Here is a 21,259-nt window from a genome sequence, read left to right on the forward strand (position 1 = left end):
TAATCTAAGCTATGGGGTTTTGGTCCTCAGAACCAAATAAAACTATTTTGTTACATGTCCTATTAGTTGTAATATTAAGATTATTAGATTTCGACCACAACAAGTCTCATATTTGCACACAATAGCTTAACATTTAGCCTACATCACAGACATTGAACACATGACTAGAATAACATAATATGTACATTTACCAAAATAAAATATTTCAAATTTTTGTCACTTTGATACAAATGTGCATTAACCCTACCATTCTTATGATTTGATTAAAATAAAATGTATATAATTTAGTTTCATCTTAAATGTTTCTTATTTTAATGTTTCATCTTAAATGTTTCTTATTTTAATGAATAAAACAACATCTCCATCAGTAAATCCAACTATACATACACATACGAATTGACAATAATAAATTGTACTATTAATAAGTGTTGTTAGTATCACAAAAACAGATAATATTGCACAACGAAAAAATGACAATATAATTCATCAACATTCCTAAATGGAATGAACATTAACAGCTTCATTAATATCACAGGAGTTGTTATATTACAATACTAATATCATATTACAATACTAATATCATATAATAATAATAATATCATATTACAATAATATCATATTACAATAATAATATCATATTACAATAATATCATATTACAATAATAAGATTATTTTACATATCATATTACAGTAATAATATCATATTGTAATACTAATATAATATTACAATAATATTATTAAATATCATATTACAATACTAATATCATATTACAATAATAACATAATATTACATATCAATATCATATTACTATAATAACATAATATTACATATCATTATACAATAATATCATTTTACAATGCTAATATTATATTACAATAATAATATCATATTACAATAATAATATCATATTACAATAATTATATCATATTACAATACTAATATAAAATTACAATACTAATATCATATTACAATACAAATATCATATTGCCAATCTTCTAAGTTACAGCATGAACCATTACAGCAATAGAGTAGGTTCTGGGGAATATATGACAAATATGTTATGCTACAACAACAATCTAAAATTAACTACAAAATCTGAGGTTCAGTAAATAAAAAGAAATTTTCCAAAAGATGTATTTTGTATGCATTTTTATTTCAGATAATTAATGTGATTCATTAAGGATAGCTTTAAAATGATATTTCTCAGCAATATATTGTAACCAAACGATTATGACTACAATATATCAAAATTATGTTAGATCTTTCTCACTAAATTTGGAAAAAAAAAGAATATGCTGTAACAACCAATTGGCACCTTTTGAGATAAATCTATATTTTCTGTATATGTGTATAAATAATCCTTATGTATGATTTGTACAGAATTGTTACATAAATCTCTGGATAAGAATCTATTTGTATCCAATGTATGATTTGTACAGAATTGTTACATAAATCTCTAGATAAGAATCTATTTGTATTCAATGTATGATTTGTACAGAATGTTACATAAATCTCTAGATAAGAATCTATTTGTATTCAATGTATGATTTGTACAGAATGTTACATAAATCTCTAGATAAGAATCTATTTGTATTCAATGTATGATTTGTACAGAATTGTTACATAAATCTCTAGATAAGAATCTATTTGTATTCCAAGGTATGATTTGTACAGAACTGTTACATAAATCTCTAGATAAGAATCTATTTGTATTCAATGTATGATTTGTACAGAATTGTTACATAAATCTCTAGATAAGAATCTATTTGTATTCAATGTATGATTTGTACAGAATTGTTACATAAATCTCTAGATAAGAATCTATTTGTATCCAATGTATGATTTGTACAGAATTGTTACATAAATCTCTAGATAAGAATCTATTTGTATTCAATGTATGATTTGTACAGAATTGTTACATAAATCTCTAGATAAGAATCTATTTGTATCCAATGTATGATTTGTACAGAATTGTTACATAAATCTCTAGATAAGAATCTATTTGTATTCAATGTATGATTTGTACAGAATTGTTACATAAATCTCTAGATAAGAATCTATTTGTATTCAATGTATGATTTGTACAGAATTGTTACATAAATCTCTAGATAAGAATCTATTTGTATTCAATGTATGATTTGTACAGAATTGTTACATAAATCTCTAGATAAGAATCTATTTGTATTCAATGTATGATTTGTACAGAATTGTTACATAAATCTCTAGATAAGAATCTATTTGTATTCAAGGTATGATTTGTACAGAATTGTTACATAAATCTCTAGATAAGAATCTATTTGTATCCAATGTATGATTTGTACAGAATTGTTACATAAATCTCTAGATAAGAATCTATTTGTATTCAATGTATGATTTGTACAGAATTGTTACATAAATCTCTAGATAAGAATCTATTTGTATTCAATGTATGATTTGTACAGAATTGTTACATAAATCTCTAGATAAGAATCTATTTGTATTCAATGTATGATTTGTACAGAATTGTTACATAAATCTCTAGATAAGAATCTATTTGTATTCAATGTATGATTTGTACAGAATCGTTACATAAATCTCTAGATAGGAATCTATTTGTATACAATGTATGATTTGTACAGAATCGTTAACATAAATCTCTAGATAAGAATCTATTTGTATTCAATGTATGATTTGTACAGAATTTTACATAAATCTCTGGATAAGAATCTATTTGTATTCAATGTATGATTTGTACAGAATTGTTACATAAATCTCTAGATAAGAATCTATTTGTATACAATGTAAGATTTGTACAGAATTGTTACATAAATCTCTAGATAAGAATCTATTTGTATCCAATGTATGATTTGTACAGAACTGTTACATAAATCTCTAGATAAGAATCTATTTGTATTCAATGTATGATTTGTACAGAATTTTTCATAAATCTCTGGATAAGAATCTGTTTGTATTAATGTATGATTTGTACAGAATTGTTACATAAATCTCTAGATAAGAATCTGTTTGTATTAATGTATGATTTGTACAGAATTGTTACATAAATCTCTAGATAAGAATCTATTTGTATTCAATGTATGATTTGTACAGAATTTTTTCATAAATCTCTGGATAAGAATCTGTTTGTATTTAATGTATGATTTGTACAGAATTGTTACATAAATCTCTAGATAAGAATCTATTTGTATACAATGTATGATTTGTACAGAATTGTTACATAAATCTCTAGATAAGAATCTATTTGTATACAATGTATGATTTGTACAGAATTGTTACATAAATCTCTAGATAAGAATCTATTTGTATTTAATGTATGATTTGTACAGAATTGTTACATAAATCTCTAGATAAGAATCTATTTGTATCCAATGTATGATTTGTACAGAATTGTTACATAAATCTCTAGATAAGAATCTACTTGTATTCATTAAGGTCACTGTTATGCTTATTTTTTAAAACCAGTCTCTTTTATTGAAGTAGAATACAGCAGTAGATTTCATACCTGTGTTTGAGGTAGGATAGAGGGGATCTGCTGCAGTAAAGATGTTTCCTTTGTGAAAATATAAACATCATATTCTTTAATATCATAAATATATTTTGAAATAAATAAATCTTAAGCCTTCAAATATTGAAAAAATGCAAATAATGGAATCTTTTTAGATGAAATATTCAATCTGCATTATTGGGTGGGATACAAGTTGGTTACATATTCAGATATGTATTTGAACACAAAAATAAAGACTTTAAAGAGATTTTACATGGGACAAACATATTGCAAAATACATTTATTTCAAAAACGGTATAGAATGTTTTGAGAATTTGTGACCTATTAGAAATGACACGTATATTAAGAATAACATGAGTTCTATATCCATATTCTTATAATGCTTTAAAATATAAAAATAAAAAAAGATATATTTAAAAATTTACATTGAAAAATACAAAATGTAGAAAACACATGGAAATACTGTTACCAAAAAGTATGTATAAAAATGTTATTACCAAGCTTAATTAAATGTAGAGAAATCCATGTATATGGCACTGCCCAATCAATGGCAAGTTAAACATACATCCATAAAAGTATATAGTCACCTCATGGACTGGTACATCAAAAACCTTTCTTTTTATTCCTTGGCAAGTCGCATAATTTCTCAGGTGTAACAGTGGGTTTAGCATCGTTGGAGACCCACGGGTGATCGCACACTACACTACACTTATGATAAGTGTAACGTAATGTAGTGTGATCACCTGTGGGTCTCCAACGATGCTGGTTTAGATAGTATTTCATTTTTAATTATGGAATCAATCAGCATACAATGTGTAACAATGAAATGTGATTCAAATACATTTTTATCTATAACGCGTTTTCGTTCAGTAAAATCCAAATTTAGACTGAAGTTAACCAATCAAATGATCAAAATACTCCTAATATGTTTGATAATTATTAATAAGTAGTTACCATATAATCATGGTGATAAATTTGTTATAAGGACACTCCTTTGTTTGAAATGCCAGGAAATTGTTGAAATTATATACAGGTTACTTAAGAATTGATTACACGTTATCATATATACATCTATGTGGATCATTATTCATTGCTGAATGGTGCAGCTGAAATGGAAGTAGCACAAACAAATATTTTCATTTTCATGCTTTTTGCTGTATCAGTGATATATTGGGTTGGGTTGAGTTGGGTTTGAGGACTTTATGAACTCCAATTAACCTGGGTGTATCATTAAAGTATCTTTTTTACATTTAGTAACATCATGGTGCCTCAAACATTCAAACATTCAAACACATGAACCAGTAATAAAACCATTGTTTTAAATTTTCATCAAAGTAATAAAATAGTTTATCTTACATGCATATCATTGGCATTTCATTATTAATATTGATTTTTACCAAATATTTATAAAGTCTTAAAAGTTTGTAAAAATCTTGCTCCATTATTACATGATATCACTCTGACGCTAGTAATATTAGCATCATATTGTTGTTATTTATACAATGTAATTTTCTTGTTCTATTGTATTTATCTTTTCACAGTAAAACATAATTTTCTTGTTACATTACATCATTTCTGGGTAAAAGTTGTCTGTAAATCATTCTCATTTCCGCTGTATCACAATGTTCCTCTGATCTGGTCTAATTCCTTTGTGTGTATTAAATTACCACCACCTTATACCTGGCAGCTCTCACAATTACAATGCTGTGTGGCAGCTGATGACGGCTTCTCCTCTATACTGGATATTGACTTTTCAGGATGAACATTTTCATCTATGTCCAATGGCTGGTGGTCGGGGGTGTTAAAGTCTATATCACTTTGTCTTTTCTTGCAGCTTTCATGTTGGCAACACAGGCATTTTTTCTTCTGCCAGAAACATCCTAAAATTCCACAGAGTATTTGTCTTGTCATGTGGTAGGTGACTAGCAACATGAAGGATATGGCCAACATTATCGGCACCACAATGAGTCCGACTATTGCCTCACGGCTCAGAGCCATCCTGGAGATTCCCTATCCTAGACAGACATCACATGGAGAAAATCCTGGACAATTGAGCTGAACATGACTTAACTTTAATGAGTCATTTTCTCTTTTTTCCACAGTATTTATAAATCTGAAAGATATAATGCAGTTGGTATCAATAAATTTTTATAAATAATTTTTTTTTATAAATAAATGTATTTCTGAACAGCCCTGCAGGTAGGGCGTTAGAATTGTACCTGCTGTCCCTATTGCATGATCGTAAAAGGCGACTAAATTTAGGATCTTATCTTTTCTTTTCTTCCTAACTGACTTTATCTTTCCTAATGCCTCCCTTGGCACCGCCTCACTTTTGGCCTCGAGTTGAGCGTTCGCCCCTGTGAGGAAGGCTCTGGGTTCTGTCCCCTGGCCGAGACACACCAAAGTCTATAAAAGTGGTAGTTTCTGCTCCTGCTTAGCGCTCAGCATACAGGGAGTGGGACGACTGGTTCGCCTGTTGTCAGTATAATGTGACTGGGTGGGGTGTGTTGCTTGGTGTCTTCGGCGGCATGCTTCAGTGATATAGCACTATAAAAAGGGCAAAAGTTCCACTATACAAGAAGACACAACATGAATATACCGCAGTCTCCCAAAACACACACCTCGCACAACATACACGCAGCACACCGCATGCATGGGAGGCGGTCCTTACATGACCATAGCTGTTAATAGGACGTTAATTAATCAAACAAACAAACAAACAAACAAAAGTATTTCTGAAAAGGTTAAGCAGAACATATATCCCAACTAGTTGTAATTATGCCCTAATGACAAAAAATAGTCAGATTGTCAATATTTTTTTGTATCATGACAATTCTTTACTGGGTATTAATTAAGCCAATTAAGCACAATCGTAAGTTACACTTATTGATTTAAGTTTATTTCCAGTACAGGACTTACAAACTCTCCTCACTGAGCTCAATCAAATAAAACAAGATCTAATTGTGACAGGTGCCATCACATAGAGTTCCTCCAATCTCGACAGGGCCTAATTTGACAAGAGTGACCTCCCCTGAATGAAGAAATGACATTATTTTACCGGTAAATAAATTTTATTTTGCAGAAGAAAAATGCTTTTTAAAAAGCCATATCATTTAAATGTAATATATAAGCACTCTAATGCCTATAACTATATTAGGTTGGCCATGGGTTCAACCATGGCATGTTCATTTTGTTCAATTTTGACAAATCGCATGCTGTGGCGGCCATCTTGGTTCCTGGTCTGCAAAAGTTGCCCAAAAAAAAAAGTTTAAAAAAAACCCAGTTTTATGTCACTAGTAACAATATGATCCATTACTGAAAAATACAACAAAAATGAACATGGACCTAATATGGGATCTGGTTTAAGAACGTTTGAAAGTCATAAAATAATCTTGGTATTTTTTACTTTTAAAATTTAGAATTTGATTTAAACTACATATTGAAACCAGTTCCAGGCAAATCAGACCAATAGCTAAACATCGATAAGCAGTTAAATTTTGAACAATGAAAGGCTGTGGAGGCCATTTTGAATGTTGGTCGGAAAAAATGAAACCGGTCGACACATCAAGATCTTTGAAATTTTAGTCACTTTTACACCGGGGTGGGGACCATATAATTCACAATTTTGATTGACCTTATGCCTTAGAAGGTTTGTGCAAAATTTTATTGAAATTGCTTCAGCAGTTTTGAAGAAGATGTAAATTGTTTACGGCCATACGACGCAAAATGGACAAAAGGCGATTAGCAGTAGAATAGGTCACCTGAGACTTCATAATTATAACATAACATATGGGAATTCTAGGCTGTATATTTTTGCATATTTAAATTCATTATTTGTTTAATTTTAAGCTATATTCAAAGAGCGAAGATCATAATTACCCATTCAATTAGAATATGCTTTACTCGGAAAAAAATATGCATGGGCCATAACAGTCATCTGGCCATTAATACAATATATATAAAGTAGAACTGAAATACACAGTAAATTGCACGTTTAATGATTTAAGCCTTTTTGACCCCTGTGACTTTGAATGAAGGTCAAAGTCATTCATTTTAACAAACTTTGTAGCCCTTCATTCCAACATACTATAGACTACAAATCAGGTCTCTAGCCTTTGTATTTATTGTCAATATGTTGTTTAAATATTTTAGCCTTATACACCCCTGTGCCGCGGTGGCCGAGTGGTTAAGATGTCCCGACATATTACCACAAGCCCTCCACCTCTGGGATGCGGGTTCGAATCCCATGTGGGGCAGTTGCCAGGTACTGACCGCTGGTCGGTGGTTTTTCTTCGGGTACTCCGGCTTTCCTCCACCAACAAACCTGGCACGTCCTTACATGACCCTGGCTGTTAATAGGACGTAAAAATAAATAAACCAAACCAAACCAAACCAAACCTTGAATGAAGGTCAAAGTCATTCATTTGAACAAATTTGGTAGCCCTTCATCCCAGCATGCTACAGGCCCAATATCAATACCCTTGGCCTTTTGGTTCTTGAGATGAAGTCATTGAAAGATTTTAGCCTTTTTGACCACTGTGTCCTTGACTGAAGGTCAAAGTCATTCATTTGAACAAACTTGGTAGCCCTTCATCCAAGCATGCTACATGCCCAATATCAAGACCCTGGGCCTTTTTGGTTCTTGAGATGAAGTCGTTGAAAGATTTTAACCTTTTTGACCCTTGTGACCTTGAATGAAGGTCAAGGTCATTTATTTGGACAAACTTGGTAGCCATTCATCCCAGCATGCTACAGGCCAATTATCGGTACCCTGGTCCTTTCGGTTCTTGAGAAGAATTCGTTTGAATAAAAAGTTTACAGACGGTGCACAGCGCACAACAATGGACAAAGCATGATGACTATAATCATGATAATAGGGGACTTAAAAGATTTGATATTAAATTGGGAAATTTTTTAAACTTTATCTAGTGTACCTGTCACTTTTAAAAGTAGCCGATTGCCTGATATCAATGTTTTTCATTTTGAGCACTATGTCTATCTTATGATACAAACAGTAAGCCTTATCTATTATAAATGTATCCATTATATAATATGTTTGAACCCATTTTGTGTGTCAATTTAATTAAAATTAGATATTCTATGTCACTCTCCGTAGACCGTCCGCTAGAACGAACGGACGGTACGGAGAGCGACATAGACGATCTAATTTTAATTAGATTGCTTTGTGTGTGTAACCCATTTAAATGTACATCTATTCCTCACTATGCACTTTACAATCTAATATTAATAGTAAGATATAGAAAATTTGTTTTGATAAGCTATCTGTCATGTATGTAGACCCATGGTCAGTGGAGCATAACGTCAACCTGTAGCTTTCAGGTAATTTGACAGGTGGGACACCTGTCAACAGTCTTCATATATCTCTTCAGCATCCCTAACAAACACAGCTAAAACCACTGACTACATCGCGTCATACAACTTACCCTTGGATTCATGAATGTGAAAACATAAAATAAGCCATTTCCTTTGTAATATCAGCAAGGCGTAATCGTTCATGCATCATTGAGTACATATAGACACGACGCCAGCATCAGCATCCTACCCAACTTGTTTGAATAAATTACATGCCGCTTACGCTCCAACAAAATAAAAATCGCTATCACTCAAGCTCTTGTAAAGAACGTGGCGTTTTGAACAAGATCGTGCTCATTCTTGTTTACATTAACGATTGTTTTGACAAGCGGTAAGATTCAGAGATTGTATTTAATCGGAGATATCTTGAGTTAATTTTAATATTTTTAGTCTACTGATCTGCACATAACACGATTGCTAATGACATAATTATTTGTGCAGTCGTGAAAACGTCTAACCAAGGTTTGTCATTTTGTCAACAAGTTATCATCTGCAGTCATGTTGGCCTACTCAGGCTACTGCACGTCCAACACGTCAAACTCTTGTGCATGGACCAATTTATACATGTATGCTTCAGCCAAAAGTGATAAAGTAAGATACTAATTAGAAAGTAGACTAGACAGATTTAAATTCTAAATAAAATTTTCAAAGGTTCAAGTGGCTTGTTTCTGTGCTAAGCACAGGGGCTTGTAACTAGAGTTGGGAGGGTATTCATCAATAGGGCCGTTTTCGATTATGCGGTTTGACTGGTCGGACCTAGTTGTTCGTTTATGAATTAAAGACGGACCTGGTGATATTATATCGTTTTCAGACGAGCTTTGACAAAACCCTCACAGGCCTGTTTCAGAAACTGCAGGTCCGTCAGGATTTATACCTGAAATAATGACTTTTACAAACGGTCGAACCGGTTGTTCCGAATAAACGAAAACGGTCTAGGTCTGTCGAATAGAACATTAAATTTCATTTAAAAACCACCAGTGTATTGGAAAACACAACTTCATATACAAATGACTGCATGTATTTACATACTTTTATTCCACTGTGAATGTGTAAAATACTGTTGGAAACTGAGTAATTACAGCATAGGTATACACATATATATAATATAATTTTAGTCAAAGCCTATCTGAGAGCATAGGTATATACATATATATAATATAATATTAGGCCAAGCCTATCTGAGAGCGCAGCAGTTAATCCATTCTTTCATTTATTGTTTTTTAACTGTGTTACTAAATAGAAATATGCCAGGTAAATGAAGGATTTCCAACGGCGAAAGAGTATTCTCCCCTGACTCATCAGTCTTATCGATATTGACATGTGTTTTGTTTTTATAGCTTATTGGATACGCTGAATAATTGTACTGCTAGGAACTATTTATAGAATTATTAATTATTAGAATAATAGCTTTGCTGAATTACTGGCATTGAGTTTATAACAAGAAAAACAATATTGAACATAGAATACTTCTACTTCCACTTTCTGCAAAAATACGTGACTGCGGCTACAAATTATATCTCAACGTCATTCTCCGTTGCCAGGCGGAAAATTCCGAAGCAACTGCTCACGTAAAACAGCTTTTAAGTTAAGATCCAGGACAAAATGTAATTGTTAGATTCAGGTAAGAATAAATTGGAAGGTTAATCTTTCACTAATGTTTTCATTTTGAATTTTTCCAAGCGTTACTTGTTTGTAATCACGCAAGAGTGTTATTTTGTAATCACGCGAGAGTGTGACTTTGGATACTGTCTTGCGAGATGCTGGATCTTGTGTTGACTTCCTGTTTCCGGTTTTTGAGAAAGTTTTCCAACTCTACATATATTGGATGATTTACATAGAATAACGTTACTGAGACACCTCTATCGCAAGAGTTCGCTGCGCTCTCTATCAACTTTTATCCTGCAACTGCCCCCATACTGACAGAAAACTACTGCCGGATAAACTTGTGCTTTATCAGTTTATACAAAATGCTTTATCCGTCAATACGATCACATGTCTTAATTCCACATTTGACGAAACTTTTTCGAACTTGACCCAGAAATTTAACCTTAATCGGTGAATGAAACATGACATTTTGTCCGGCTAAAAAGGAATGACACATTCACCAACATCATTTTTACAATATGGAAAATCTTATATGTTGGAGTTGTCTTTTACTCATCTTCGCTAGCTAAGGCTTCTGATTACGTTACACTCCACGAAGAGGAGAAGTAATTCTTGGAGTGTGACGTAATCAGAAGCCTTGGCTAGCGAAGATGTCTTTTACTAGGCTCATGGCAAAGTTATGTATTGTAAAGTAATTCTTTGATGGGTGAATATGTTTGTTTTAAAGTATATTGTTTCAGTGATGTTACACACTGAATAGAATTACTAGAACTGCGAATGCGCATATATATATTTCCCACGAGCAGTAAACTCTCATTTGGTTTAGTGAATAAATCTTAAATTTTCCTTCGCATCAAAGAAGTGTCTTGCTTCGAGTGAAACCATACAAGTAATAACTGGCAATTCGCTTATGCAATTTAATGTCATAATGGTTGCAGGATAAATAATTCTAACCATGTCCACTGAAATTTGATCTAGATCAGACACATTTACTCTGTTCCTACATGTGTAGCCTATGAGGCCTTTCCATCAAAGGACCAAACTACCTGGCTCATCTGATGTTACACATGAGCATTCAGGTTTGCTATGACATATACTCTAGGGGTGAATGTAACAGCAGTGACAGTAACACATTGAGTATCATGGATAAGGCTAGGACAGATATGTATTTGAAAATAGAAATGGTCCATTTTGATTGAATATGTGGGTGAAAAAAAAAAAAAAAAAAAATTCAGTAGTATAGTCCAAATTCATATAAGAAGTTAATTTAACAGCAATATAATTACCTGTATACCAGTTTCATTGATAAGATTTATGTCATTACAGGATTATTGTTCAGAATGAATTTCACGAGACCCACTCCATCAAAGTCACCAACACCTGCTAAGAATGTGCGCCCACTGGGAATGCCTGTTCGAGGACCACCAAAAGTCTCTCCATCGATGTTATATTCTTACTCTGACACATTTGATGATTCCCTGTCAGCAAAAGTTGTACAGTATTCGGATACGTTTGAAAACACTGTACCAACAAAGACCAGACATTACTCAGACACATTTGAGAGTGATCAGGAGCCAGCTCATTCCTACAGCGATACATTTGTGGAGGGCACACTAGCTACAGAACAAGCTGATACCCGCTTGTCAGAATACTCAAACTCACAAACACTTCAGCATGACTCCAGACCATACTCGTATACAGACACGTTTGACTCGAGTAGCAGCCCGTTACGAGGGTCGACCACCTACACAGATAGAGTCAGTGGACAGTCAGATGACAGATATACTCGTTATGATTCTTTTGACTCTAAAACACGACGCAGTGAAGACACATACAGTGAGCTGTCCTTTACCAGGCATACCGATTCAGACACGTATTTAGAAAGGTATGTTAATTATTGTTAATATCTAAACTTCAAAAAGGAAAAAAAGTCTATCGCTATATAACTTAGTGATTAATCTATGAAGTGCTATCTTTACATTGATGTATATTCTCGAGCTCCGTGGCTATATGAAAGTCATCAATGTCTTAGAACTAAATAACCTCTAGCTAGAACTTGTAAAGGTGTGTATATATACTTAGTTCAGTAGCAATGACCATGCAGCCTTGAAAAGAATACATTGTGTGTATAGAGATTTTTTCAGCGGCCAAATTCAATCAGTTAACTATATATTATGATATTTTGTTTGCCCAGAGAATACAGTGGATCAGATGAAGACAGTACCCTGGGGAACGACAGTTATGACTACAGTTACACATTTGAGGAAGCCGACACAACAAAGACTGAGGATCCCGAAAAGGTACAACACATACCAAGGGCATATCAGATAGCTGCTTTTGGTGAGGGTATGGTACTTCTCAGGTCTGAGGTGTAGGGGATGAACTCTGATTTGGTGAAGGTATGGTACTTCTCAGGTCTGAGGTGTAGGGGATGAACTCTGATTTGGTGAAGGTATGGTACTTCTCAGGTCTGAGGTGTAGGGGATGAACTCTGATTTGGTGAGGGTATGGTACTTCTCAGGTCTGAGGTGTAAGGGATGAACTCTGATTTGGTGAAGGTATGGTACTTCTCAGGTCTGAGGTGTAAGGGATGAACTCTGATTTGGTGAAGGTATGGTACTTCTCAGGTCTGAGGTGTAAGGGATGAACTCTGATTTGGTGAAGGTATGGTACTTCTCAGGTCTGAGGTGTAAGGGGATGAACTCTGATTTGGTGAAGGTATGGTACTTCTCAGGTCTGAGGTGTAGGGGATGAACTCTGATTTGGTGAAGGTATGGTACTTCTCAGGTCTGAGGTGTAGGGGATGAACTCTGATTTGGTGAAGGTATGGTACTTCTCAGGTCTGAGGTGTAGGGGATGAACTCTGATTTGGTGAGGGTATGGTACTTCTCAGCTCATGAGCTGTAGGGGATGAACTCTGATTTGGTGAAGGTATGGTACTTCTCAGGTCTGAGGTGTAGGGGATGAACTCTGATTTGGTGAGGGTATGGTTTTTATAGCTCATGTCTGAAGTGTAGGGGATGAACCCTGATTTGGCGAGGGTATGGTATTTTTATCTCGTGTTTGAAGGGTAGGGGATGAACCCTGATTTGGTGAGTGTATGGTACTTCTCATGCCTGAGGGGTAGGGGATGAACCCTGATTTGGTGGGGGTATGGTATTTTTATCTCATGTCCGAAGGGTAGATGAAAAACCCTGATTTGGTGAGTGTATGGTACTTCTCATGCCTGAGGGGTAGGTGATGATCCCTGATTTTGTGAGGGTATGGTATTTACGGTATATCTCATGTCCGAAGAGTAGGGGCTGAACCCTGATTTGGTGAGGGTATGGTACTTCTCATGCCTGAGGGGTAGGGGATGAACCCTGATTTGGTGGGGGTATGGTATTTTTATCTCATGTCCGAAGGGTAGATGAAAAACCCTGATTTGGTGAGTGTATGGTACTTCTCATGCCTGAGGGGTAGGTGATGAACCCTGATTTGGTGAGGGTATGGTATTTACGGTATATCTCATGTCCGAAGGGTAGGGGATGAACCCTGATTTGGTGAGGGTATGGTACTTCTCATATCTGAGGTATAGGGGATGAACCCTGATTTGGCGAGGGTATGGTATTTATATCTCATGTCTGAGGAGTAGTAGAGGAAAACCCTGATTTGGTGAGTGTATGGTACTTCCCATGCCAGAGGGGTAGGGGATGAACCCTGTTTTGGTGAGGGTATGGTATTTATATCTCATGTCTGAAGGGTAAGGGATGAACCCTGATTTGGTGAGGGTATGGTACTTCTCATGTCTGAGGGGTAGGGGATGAACCCTGATTTGGTGAGGGTATGGTACTTCTCAGCCTGAGGGGTAGGGGATGAACCCTGATTTGGAGAGGGTATGGTATTTTTATCTCATGTCCAAAGGGTAAGGGATGAACTCTGATTTGGTGAGGGTATGGTACTTCTCATGCCTGAGGGGTAGGGGATGAACCCTGATTTGGTGGGGGTATGGTACTTCTCATGCCTGAGGGGTAGGGAATGAACCCTGATTTTGTGAGTGTATGGTACTTCTCATGCCTGAGGGGTAGAGGATGAACCCTGATTTGGCGAGGGTATGGTATTTTTATCTCATGTCCGAAGGGTAGAGGAAAAACCCTGATTTGGTGAGGGTATGGTACTTCTCATATCTGAGGGGTAGGGGATGAACCCTGATTTGGTGAGGGTATGGTATTTATATCTCATGTCCAAAGGGTAGGGGATGAACCCTGATTTGGTGAGTGTATGGTACTTCCCATGCCAGAGGGGTAGGGGATTAACCCTGATTTGGTGGGGGTATGGTATTTTTATCTCATGTCCGAAGGGAAGAGGAAAAACCCTGATTTGGTGAGTGTATGGTACTTCTCATGCATGAGGGGTAGGGGATGAACCCTGATTTGGTGAAGGTATGGTATTTACGGTATATCTCATGTCCGAAGGGTAGGGGATGAACCCTGATTTGGTGGGGGTATGGTATTTATATCTCATGTCCGAAGGGTAGGGGATGAACCCTGATTTGGTGAGGGTATGGTATTTACGGTATATCTCATGTCCGAAGGGTAGGGGATGAACCCTGATTTGGTGGGGGTATGGTATTTATATCTCATGTCCGAAGGGTAGGGGGATGAACCCTGATTTGGTGAGTGTATGGTTCTTCTCAGGTCTGAGGTGTAAGGGATGAACTCTGATTTGGTGAAGGTATGGTACTTCTCAGGTCTGAGGGGTAAGGGATGAACTCTGATTTGGTGAAGGTATGGTACTTCTCAGGTCTGAGGGGTAAGGGATGAACTCTGATTTGGTGAAGGTATGGTACTTCTCAGGTCTGAGGGGTAGTGGATGAACCCTGATTTAGTGAGGGTATTGTAGTTGAAATCTAATGAGGTGTAGGGGATGAACCCTAAGTACCTACAGAAGTTAAGAATTTCTGTAATCAGTACATATTGGAATGGGGTGGGATTGTCTGCCCTAACTACTAGCAGAATTTAACGATTCTCTCGGACCAGTTTATATCATTTTGGATTAGAAACTTTAATCATCGTTGCTATTTTCAGGATATTTTTTATTACAAACTTGTAATTAGCTTTGTTAAGATACATTATGTTTCTGCGATGATTTATAGCTAAGAAAGGAAGCTGAACTCCTCCAGCTGGCAGAGGAAACAAAATCAAGCTTCGCAGCAGACATGTTGTCTCGGTTACGACAAAAGCGCATTAGACAGACAGACGTTTCGTCTTTACTAACACAGGAAACAACCGATAAAGGTCAGACATATATAACAACCGTTGATATTACTTCCATGACCCATACATATATGTACATGTATATATGAATGTAGGTATTTAAAGTAGAAGTGTTATTCCATAATTTGCATATTAAATCTTAAGTTACCTGCAATAAGGTATCAATGATTGAGTGCAAAATCTTTTTTTTAGAGAAAATTATTTTTGATAACAAACAAGGGCAAATAACTCTGTCACAGATAGATATGGAATATCAAAAATCTGTGCTCAAATGATATTTTTTGTGTCACTTGATGTTTTCCACATACTGTTGACATAAGAATCATCACATAGAATTTATGCACCATTCTAAACCTTTTATTGTAGAAAAGGAATTAGATTGGCATTCAAACAGATACATCAAAAAGAAGCTACGCTTGCTGAAACATAAAAAATCTGCATCAGGTATGTTGGGTGTCCGAAATTCTATAGTTATGTCAATATTACATATATATACCTACATATAATATCAATATTGTTTCTGCTTCTTTAACTTTGTTTTCTATTTTTTTCTCCAAAAAAGTATGATATTCATTTTATCAATAAAAAATTCAGTTTGGTAGTAATTTCAGTTTTACACTACCTTTTGCATATTCTGGTTTCTACATGGTATGACAGTTTCTGGTTCAAATCTTGATGTATCCTTTCTAATCCCTACCTAGACGGTCCTTGATGGTCCAACTTGCAATCTATATTTAAATGCTATATTCCTGTTTCAGCTATGAAGAGTAAGGGAAAGACTCCACAGAAACCACCTGATACCGCAGCATCAACGAGGAAGGGAGGAGAACTGATACAGGATTATGGCATCAACCCAGCCCTGATGGATCGGCTCAAGCTCAAAAACTTTATCAAGAGGATGGAAATAGTATGGTCTTGTATTTGTTTTTGAAAACTATCAAACATCAGAATAATATTTTGTAAATTATGTTTTGCTGTGTTTTTAAAGCTTGTATGAATATAACACTCATTGCCACAAAACGGTTATATGTTGACTTAGATGTACATGAACCTGGTAAAAAAACTTTGATGTTACTAGAAAGCAGTGAATGAACCAGTGAGATTTAAATTTGAAACAGTTATAATGGGTAAACTCAATATGATTAAAAAAAAAGACGTTGAAATTTCGTTCCAATACGTAATTCTGTTCTTAACAATGCTCTATGATACATGAGCTTATCATAGATAAAGCATCGCAATGAAGTGGAACCACTAGTCTATTGAATTACAAGTCTAATTTTAATTAAGATTGAACACTGCATATCAAATAAAAAGAGTTTGGTGTGGCTTGTTGATACAGTGTTACAAACGGGTATGACCGAGATTCACTAGCAAGGCTCGGGGCATTGAATTGGGATTACCACTGTGGAGACTAAACAGGCGAGATAATTTTGTGAAATTGCAGACTTGAGAGAGCAATAATTGGTCAATTCGATTTGCAATTATTATGATGATAAGAGGTCAATAAGAAAAACAGATAATAAAGTGTTTAGGCCAAAAAAAAATAATATGTCTGTTTAGGGTTACCAGACCGACCCTAACTTTTTACCCCCGACCCTAATTTTTTTTTCCACTTTTCTAAGAAAAAAATTTTAAAGTCAGGATTTTGATCTCAGTGTCCAGTTCCGGCCAACATTTTAGAATGAAAGACATTAAAAGAAATGAAGAAAAAAAAATCCTATTTTTTTTTGCCAATGTAACCCTAAACAGACTTTTTTTTTTTTTTTTTTTGCCTTTTTATCCTCAAATCACTCACTCTACATTCTCAGACAGGTTGATTTTCTCAAATCACTCACTCTTCATTTTCAGGTTACTATCCTCAATTCACTCATTCTACATTCTCAGACAGGTTGATTTTCTCAAATCACTCACTCTTCATTTTCAGGTTACTATCCTCAATTCACTCATTCTACATTCTCAGACAGGTTGATATTCTCAAATCACTCACTCTACATTCTCAAACAGATTAATTTTCTCAATCACTCATTCTACATTCTCAAGGAGATTAACATTCAAACACCAGCATACATGTATAGCATATAACATTTCTCATTCTTGTTTTAGGCAGCCAAAGAAGAAATCCATGATCCTAGGCGATGTAAAGATTGCAGGTACACATAGTAATATGTTCTTTTAAAATAAATCTTAAACTGAGAGGCTACAGTGTATACATCTTATAAATATTAGAACATGTATTTCCTAATTTTATAGGTACAAATGCTTAGTTTTCCCCTTTATATGATAGAAATGAATAATATATATATATTTGAAATAATACAACGTTATATATAATTTGTAAAATATTGATATTTGAACTGAGAATAGTTACCATTTTTGATCATCAAAATTAACTCCTGTAATAAAATTGTTAGGGAAGGGGAGGCAATTCCCCTTCTTCCAGCTGTCCTTCTCTTATTAACTTTAATAGCTTATTAACTATAAACACCTTGATATGCATATGGTGTTTCTCTACGCCCCTGGTGCTAACTTTTCCAATATTCTAAAAAAAATATTATATAGCTCATGCTTTTCGTCTATAATGTTATGAAAGGCATTGGGCCATGGTAGCATAATGATGTTAAGACTTTGAATCCCATGTGGGACAGTTGCCAGATAATGACTGCTGCTTAGTGGTTTTTAATACAACGAGTAGTGCTTGTATTATAGCTATCCAATATAGTATATCTGTAGGACTTGCCCTACAATGAGATCTAGTGGTGACCTCTTGAACCATTTCATTCATAAACTTCCATTCATGAATTCCCTATACATTGAATAATATTCCTTTGGACCAATCAGAAAGTTGCCTTCGAATTACTGCATTGCTTGTAAAGCAGTCATGAGAAGACTGCCTTCTGATTGGTAGAATACACGACTGTTTATAGAATATACTGACTGTAATACACAACTCCATCTAGGTCAGTACTCCCTGACAAACATTGTCTGTGTATACACACAATCTTACCATCTAAGACATATGGAACTGAAATTTATACAGTAAACTAATCAGAGGCTCTTTCTGTGTACATCGAAATAATGTTTTGATATGATTGTTAAAAAGCTGATCTGAGGTAAAAAACATATGCATTATAAATTTTAAAGCTGTCCCCATGTTGTTTTACCTAAATAAGTGTATGTGCAACACAAGAGTCAAGAGAATAGGACAAAAACTCATTTTCATGACTGTTGTTTTCTTTATTTCAAAATGGGTTTTTTTATTAAGAAATTTTTGATTAAGAAGAATGTCAAACAAAACTTTTATGTATTTTCTGTGATCAGTTATATATTCTTGAAATAATTAATATCAAATCTTGATAATAGTTTATATACATGTATTTAGATTTTGAAAATTCATTTGATTTCAGTCTATTTTTCTGTTACTGCTGCATTGTATTTGCAGTACTTTGATTCTCCGAGTACTCAGGTTTACCTCCACCACTAAACCTGGCATATCACTATGTCCCTGGCTATTATTACGATTAAAGCACTACTCTAGCAATTTTGTGAGGTTGTTTACTTTCTCCATAGGAATAGATTCTCTTGCTCAACTTTTAGGCGTTTGTATTTAAGTTTTATGCTGGTTGTAGGACTCACCAGCTGAAAATGGACGCTGCTGCAGCGGAGAGAAACTTTGTGAGGGAGAAGACACGATATATCAGGCAGGAGATTATCGAGGACAGAATCCAGTCACATCTCATACAAATGGTGAGAACTTTTTAATATCTTTTACAAGTGGCGAGAACTGACGTTAACAACAACAAATCCATACATCTATAATCTAAATTCTTATTCGAACAATCTAATCAGAATACCTGTCTTTTCCAGTTTATAAACCGGTACTATGTGAATGTTATTATCCCCCGCCCAACAAGTTGGCGGGGGATATACAAATGGGTTCCGTCCATCCGTCCGTCTGTCCGTCCGTACGAATGGTTTCCGGAGCATCACTCTAAAACCAGTAGAGATATTTCCATGAAACTTCATACACACATTGGTCTTATGGTCTAGTAGTGCCTTTTGCTATTTTTAGGTTTTCATTTTTTGCATCTTTTCTGTAACCATGGAAACATTGCTGAAAATATCATATTTTTGTACCAGGTTCGTTTCCGGAGCATTAACTCTAAAACCTGAAGAGATATTTCCATGAAACTTCATAGACACATTGTTCTTATGGTCTAGTAGTGCCTTTTGCTATTTTTAGGTTTTCATTTTTTTGCACTTTTTTTTCCGTAACCATGGAAACATTGCTCAAAATATCACATTTTTTTTTTTGTACCAGGTTCTTTTTCCGCAGCATAAACTGGAAAAACCGGTTGAGATATATGCACGGAACTCCATAACACATTAGTCTTATGGTCTAGTAGTGCCTTTTGCTATTTTTAGGTTTTCACTTTTTTGTGCTTTTTTCTGTAACCATAGAAACATTGCTGAAAATATCATATTTTTGTAGCAGGTTCATTTCCGGAGCATAACTCTAAAACCAGCAGAGATATTTCCACAAACTTCATAGACACATTCTTTTTATGGTCTAGTAGTACCTTTTGCTATTTTTAGGTTTTCATTTTTTGCAATTTTTCCATTACCATGGAATTTTTTGCAATTTTTCCATTACCATGGAAACATTGCTGAAAATATCATGGTAAATGGTAAATGTTACTTTGCAAAACTCCACCCATCTTTGTGTATATAGTCTAATATAAATGTCAAGGCTGTATACCTGATTCAACAATTGCAGCCCCGCTCTACTTGAATTATACTCCATCTTTCTTTAGCTCAACTTCCTTTTTCCTGTTTTTTTCATACACATAAGTCTCCACAATCAAACTTACTTCAGCTTTGATATCGCCATTGGCGGGGGATCTGAATGACTATGTCCTTGTTTTCCTTCATATAGAAATTAAAACCTGTATATTTTGGAAATCTGGCTATACCAGTCAAATATGCTGGTCCCAGTGGTATTTGGTTTAGACAAGATGCACTGTACCTTCATTTCCATTTATCTCATATGCAACACAAACAATTTCTTAAATTAGAATGTTGAGATTTTTTCAATAGCACCATCTAACTTTCAATATTACTTTATTTATCTAATGACGAGATAAACTTTGTTTGTTTCAGAGTTCATTATCACTGATAGGTGAACTGGCACGATCTCTACCCAGAGCAACACAAGACCCTGAAGATGTTTTAGAGAAAATGAATAAGGGACTGATGTTGTCAAAGTCAATTTCCAAAACAAGGCAATGTGAACCATTAACTTAGCCTCAGAGTTATTAATATATTCTTACTTATTTATCTCTGTTATTAGAAATAAAAGAGAAATACTAAATATCAAGACGTGGTGTTTTGTATACTGTACTAAACATCGTGGTGTGTTTTGTATACTGTACTAAACATCGTGGTGTGTTTTGTATACTGTACTAAACATCGTGGTGTGTTTTGTATACTGTACTAAACATTTTTGTTACTATGTAACAATTTATC

At 34.5% G+C, this 21,259-nt stretch overlaps 1 protein-coding gene across 3 annotated transcripts; it reads left to right on the forward strand.

Moving 5' to 3' along the window:
- Positions 1-9,132: 9,132 nt before the first annotated feature.
- LOC138327480 (uncharacterized protein C8orf48 homolog) lies at positions 9,133-21,104 on the forward strand. 3 transcript variants are annotated; one of them, XM_069273600.1, is made up of 9 exons: positions 9,133-9,207; positions 11,808-12,366; positions 12,676-12,781; positions 15,616-15,757; positions 16,103-16,180; positions 16,495-16,643; positions 17,840-17,886; positions 19,363-19,480; positions 20,894-21,104. In XM_069273600.1, exons 2-9 carry the CDS (start codon positions 11,822-11,824, stop codon positions 21,035-21,037), a joined length of 1,329 nt encoding a protein of 442 aa, XP_069129701.1. In that variant the 5' UTR covers positions 9,133-9,207; positions 11,808-11,821; the 3' UTR covers positions 21,038-21,104. The 3 variants fall into 3 exon arrangements, with proteins under 3 accessions (XP_069129701.1, XP_069129702.1, XP_069129700.1); XM_069273601.1 differs by lacking the exon at positions 9,133-9,207 and adding an exon at positions 9,289-9,467; XM_069273599.1 differs by lacking the exon at positions 9,133-9,207 and adding an exon at positions 10,642-11,560.
- Positions 21,105-21,259: the final 155 nt, after the last annotated feature.

The sequence above is a fragment of the Argopecten irradians genome, chromosome 7 (assembly GCF_041381155.1).
Source record: "Argopecten irradians isolate NY chromosome 7, Ai_NY, whole genome shotgun sequence".
Taxonomy (NCBI): domain Eukaryota; kingdom Metazoa; phylum Mollusca; class Bivalvia; order Pectinida; family Pectinidae; genus Argopecten; species Argopecten irradians.

Bases quoted from the DNA above. Each gene is read 5' to 3' on its own strand.
- LOC138327480 (XM_069273599.1), top strand. From the start codon at position 11,497: ATGAGGCCTTTCCATCAAAGGACCAAACTACCTGGCTCATCTGATGTT. The intron at 16,644-17,839 runs GTATGGTCTTGT...TTCTTGTTTTAG, and splicing joins TTATCAAGAGGATGGAAATA to GCAGCCAAAGAAGAAATCCA. The intron at 19,481-20,893 runs GTGAGAACTTTT...TGTTTGTTTCAG, and splicing joins AGTCACATCTCATACAAATG to AGTTCATTATCACTGATAGG.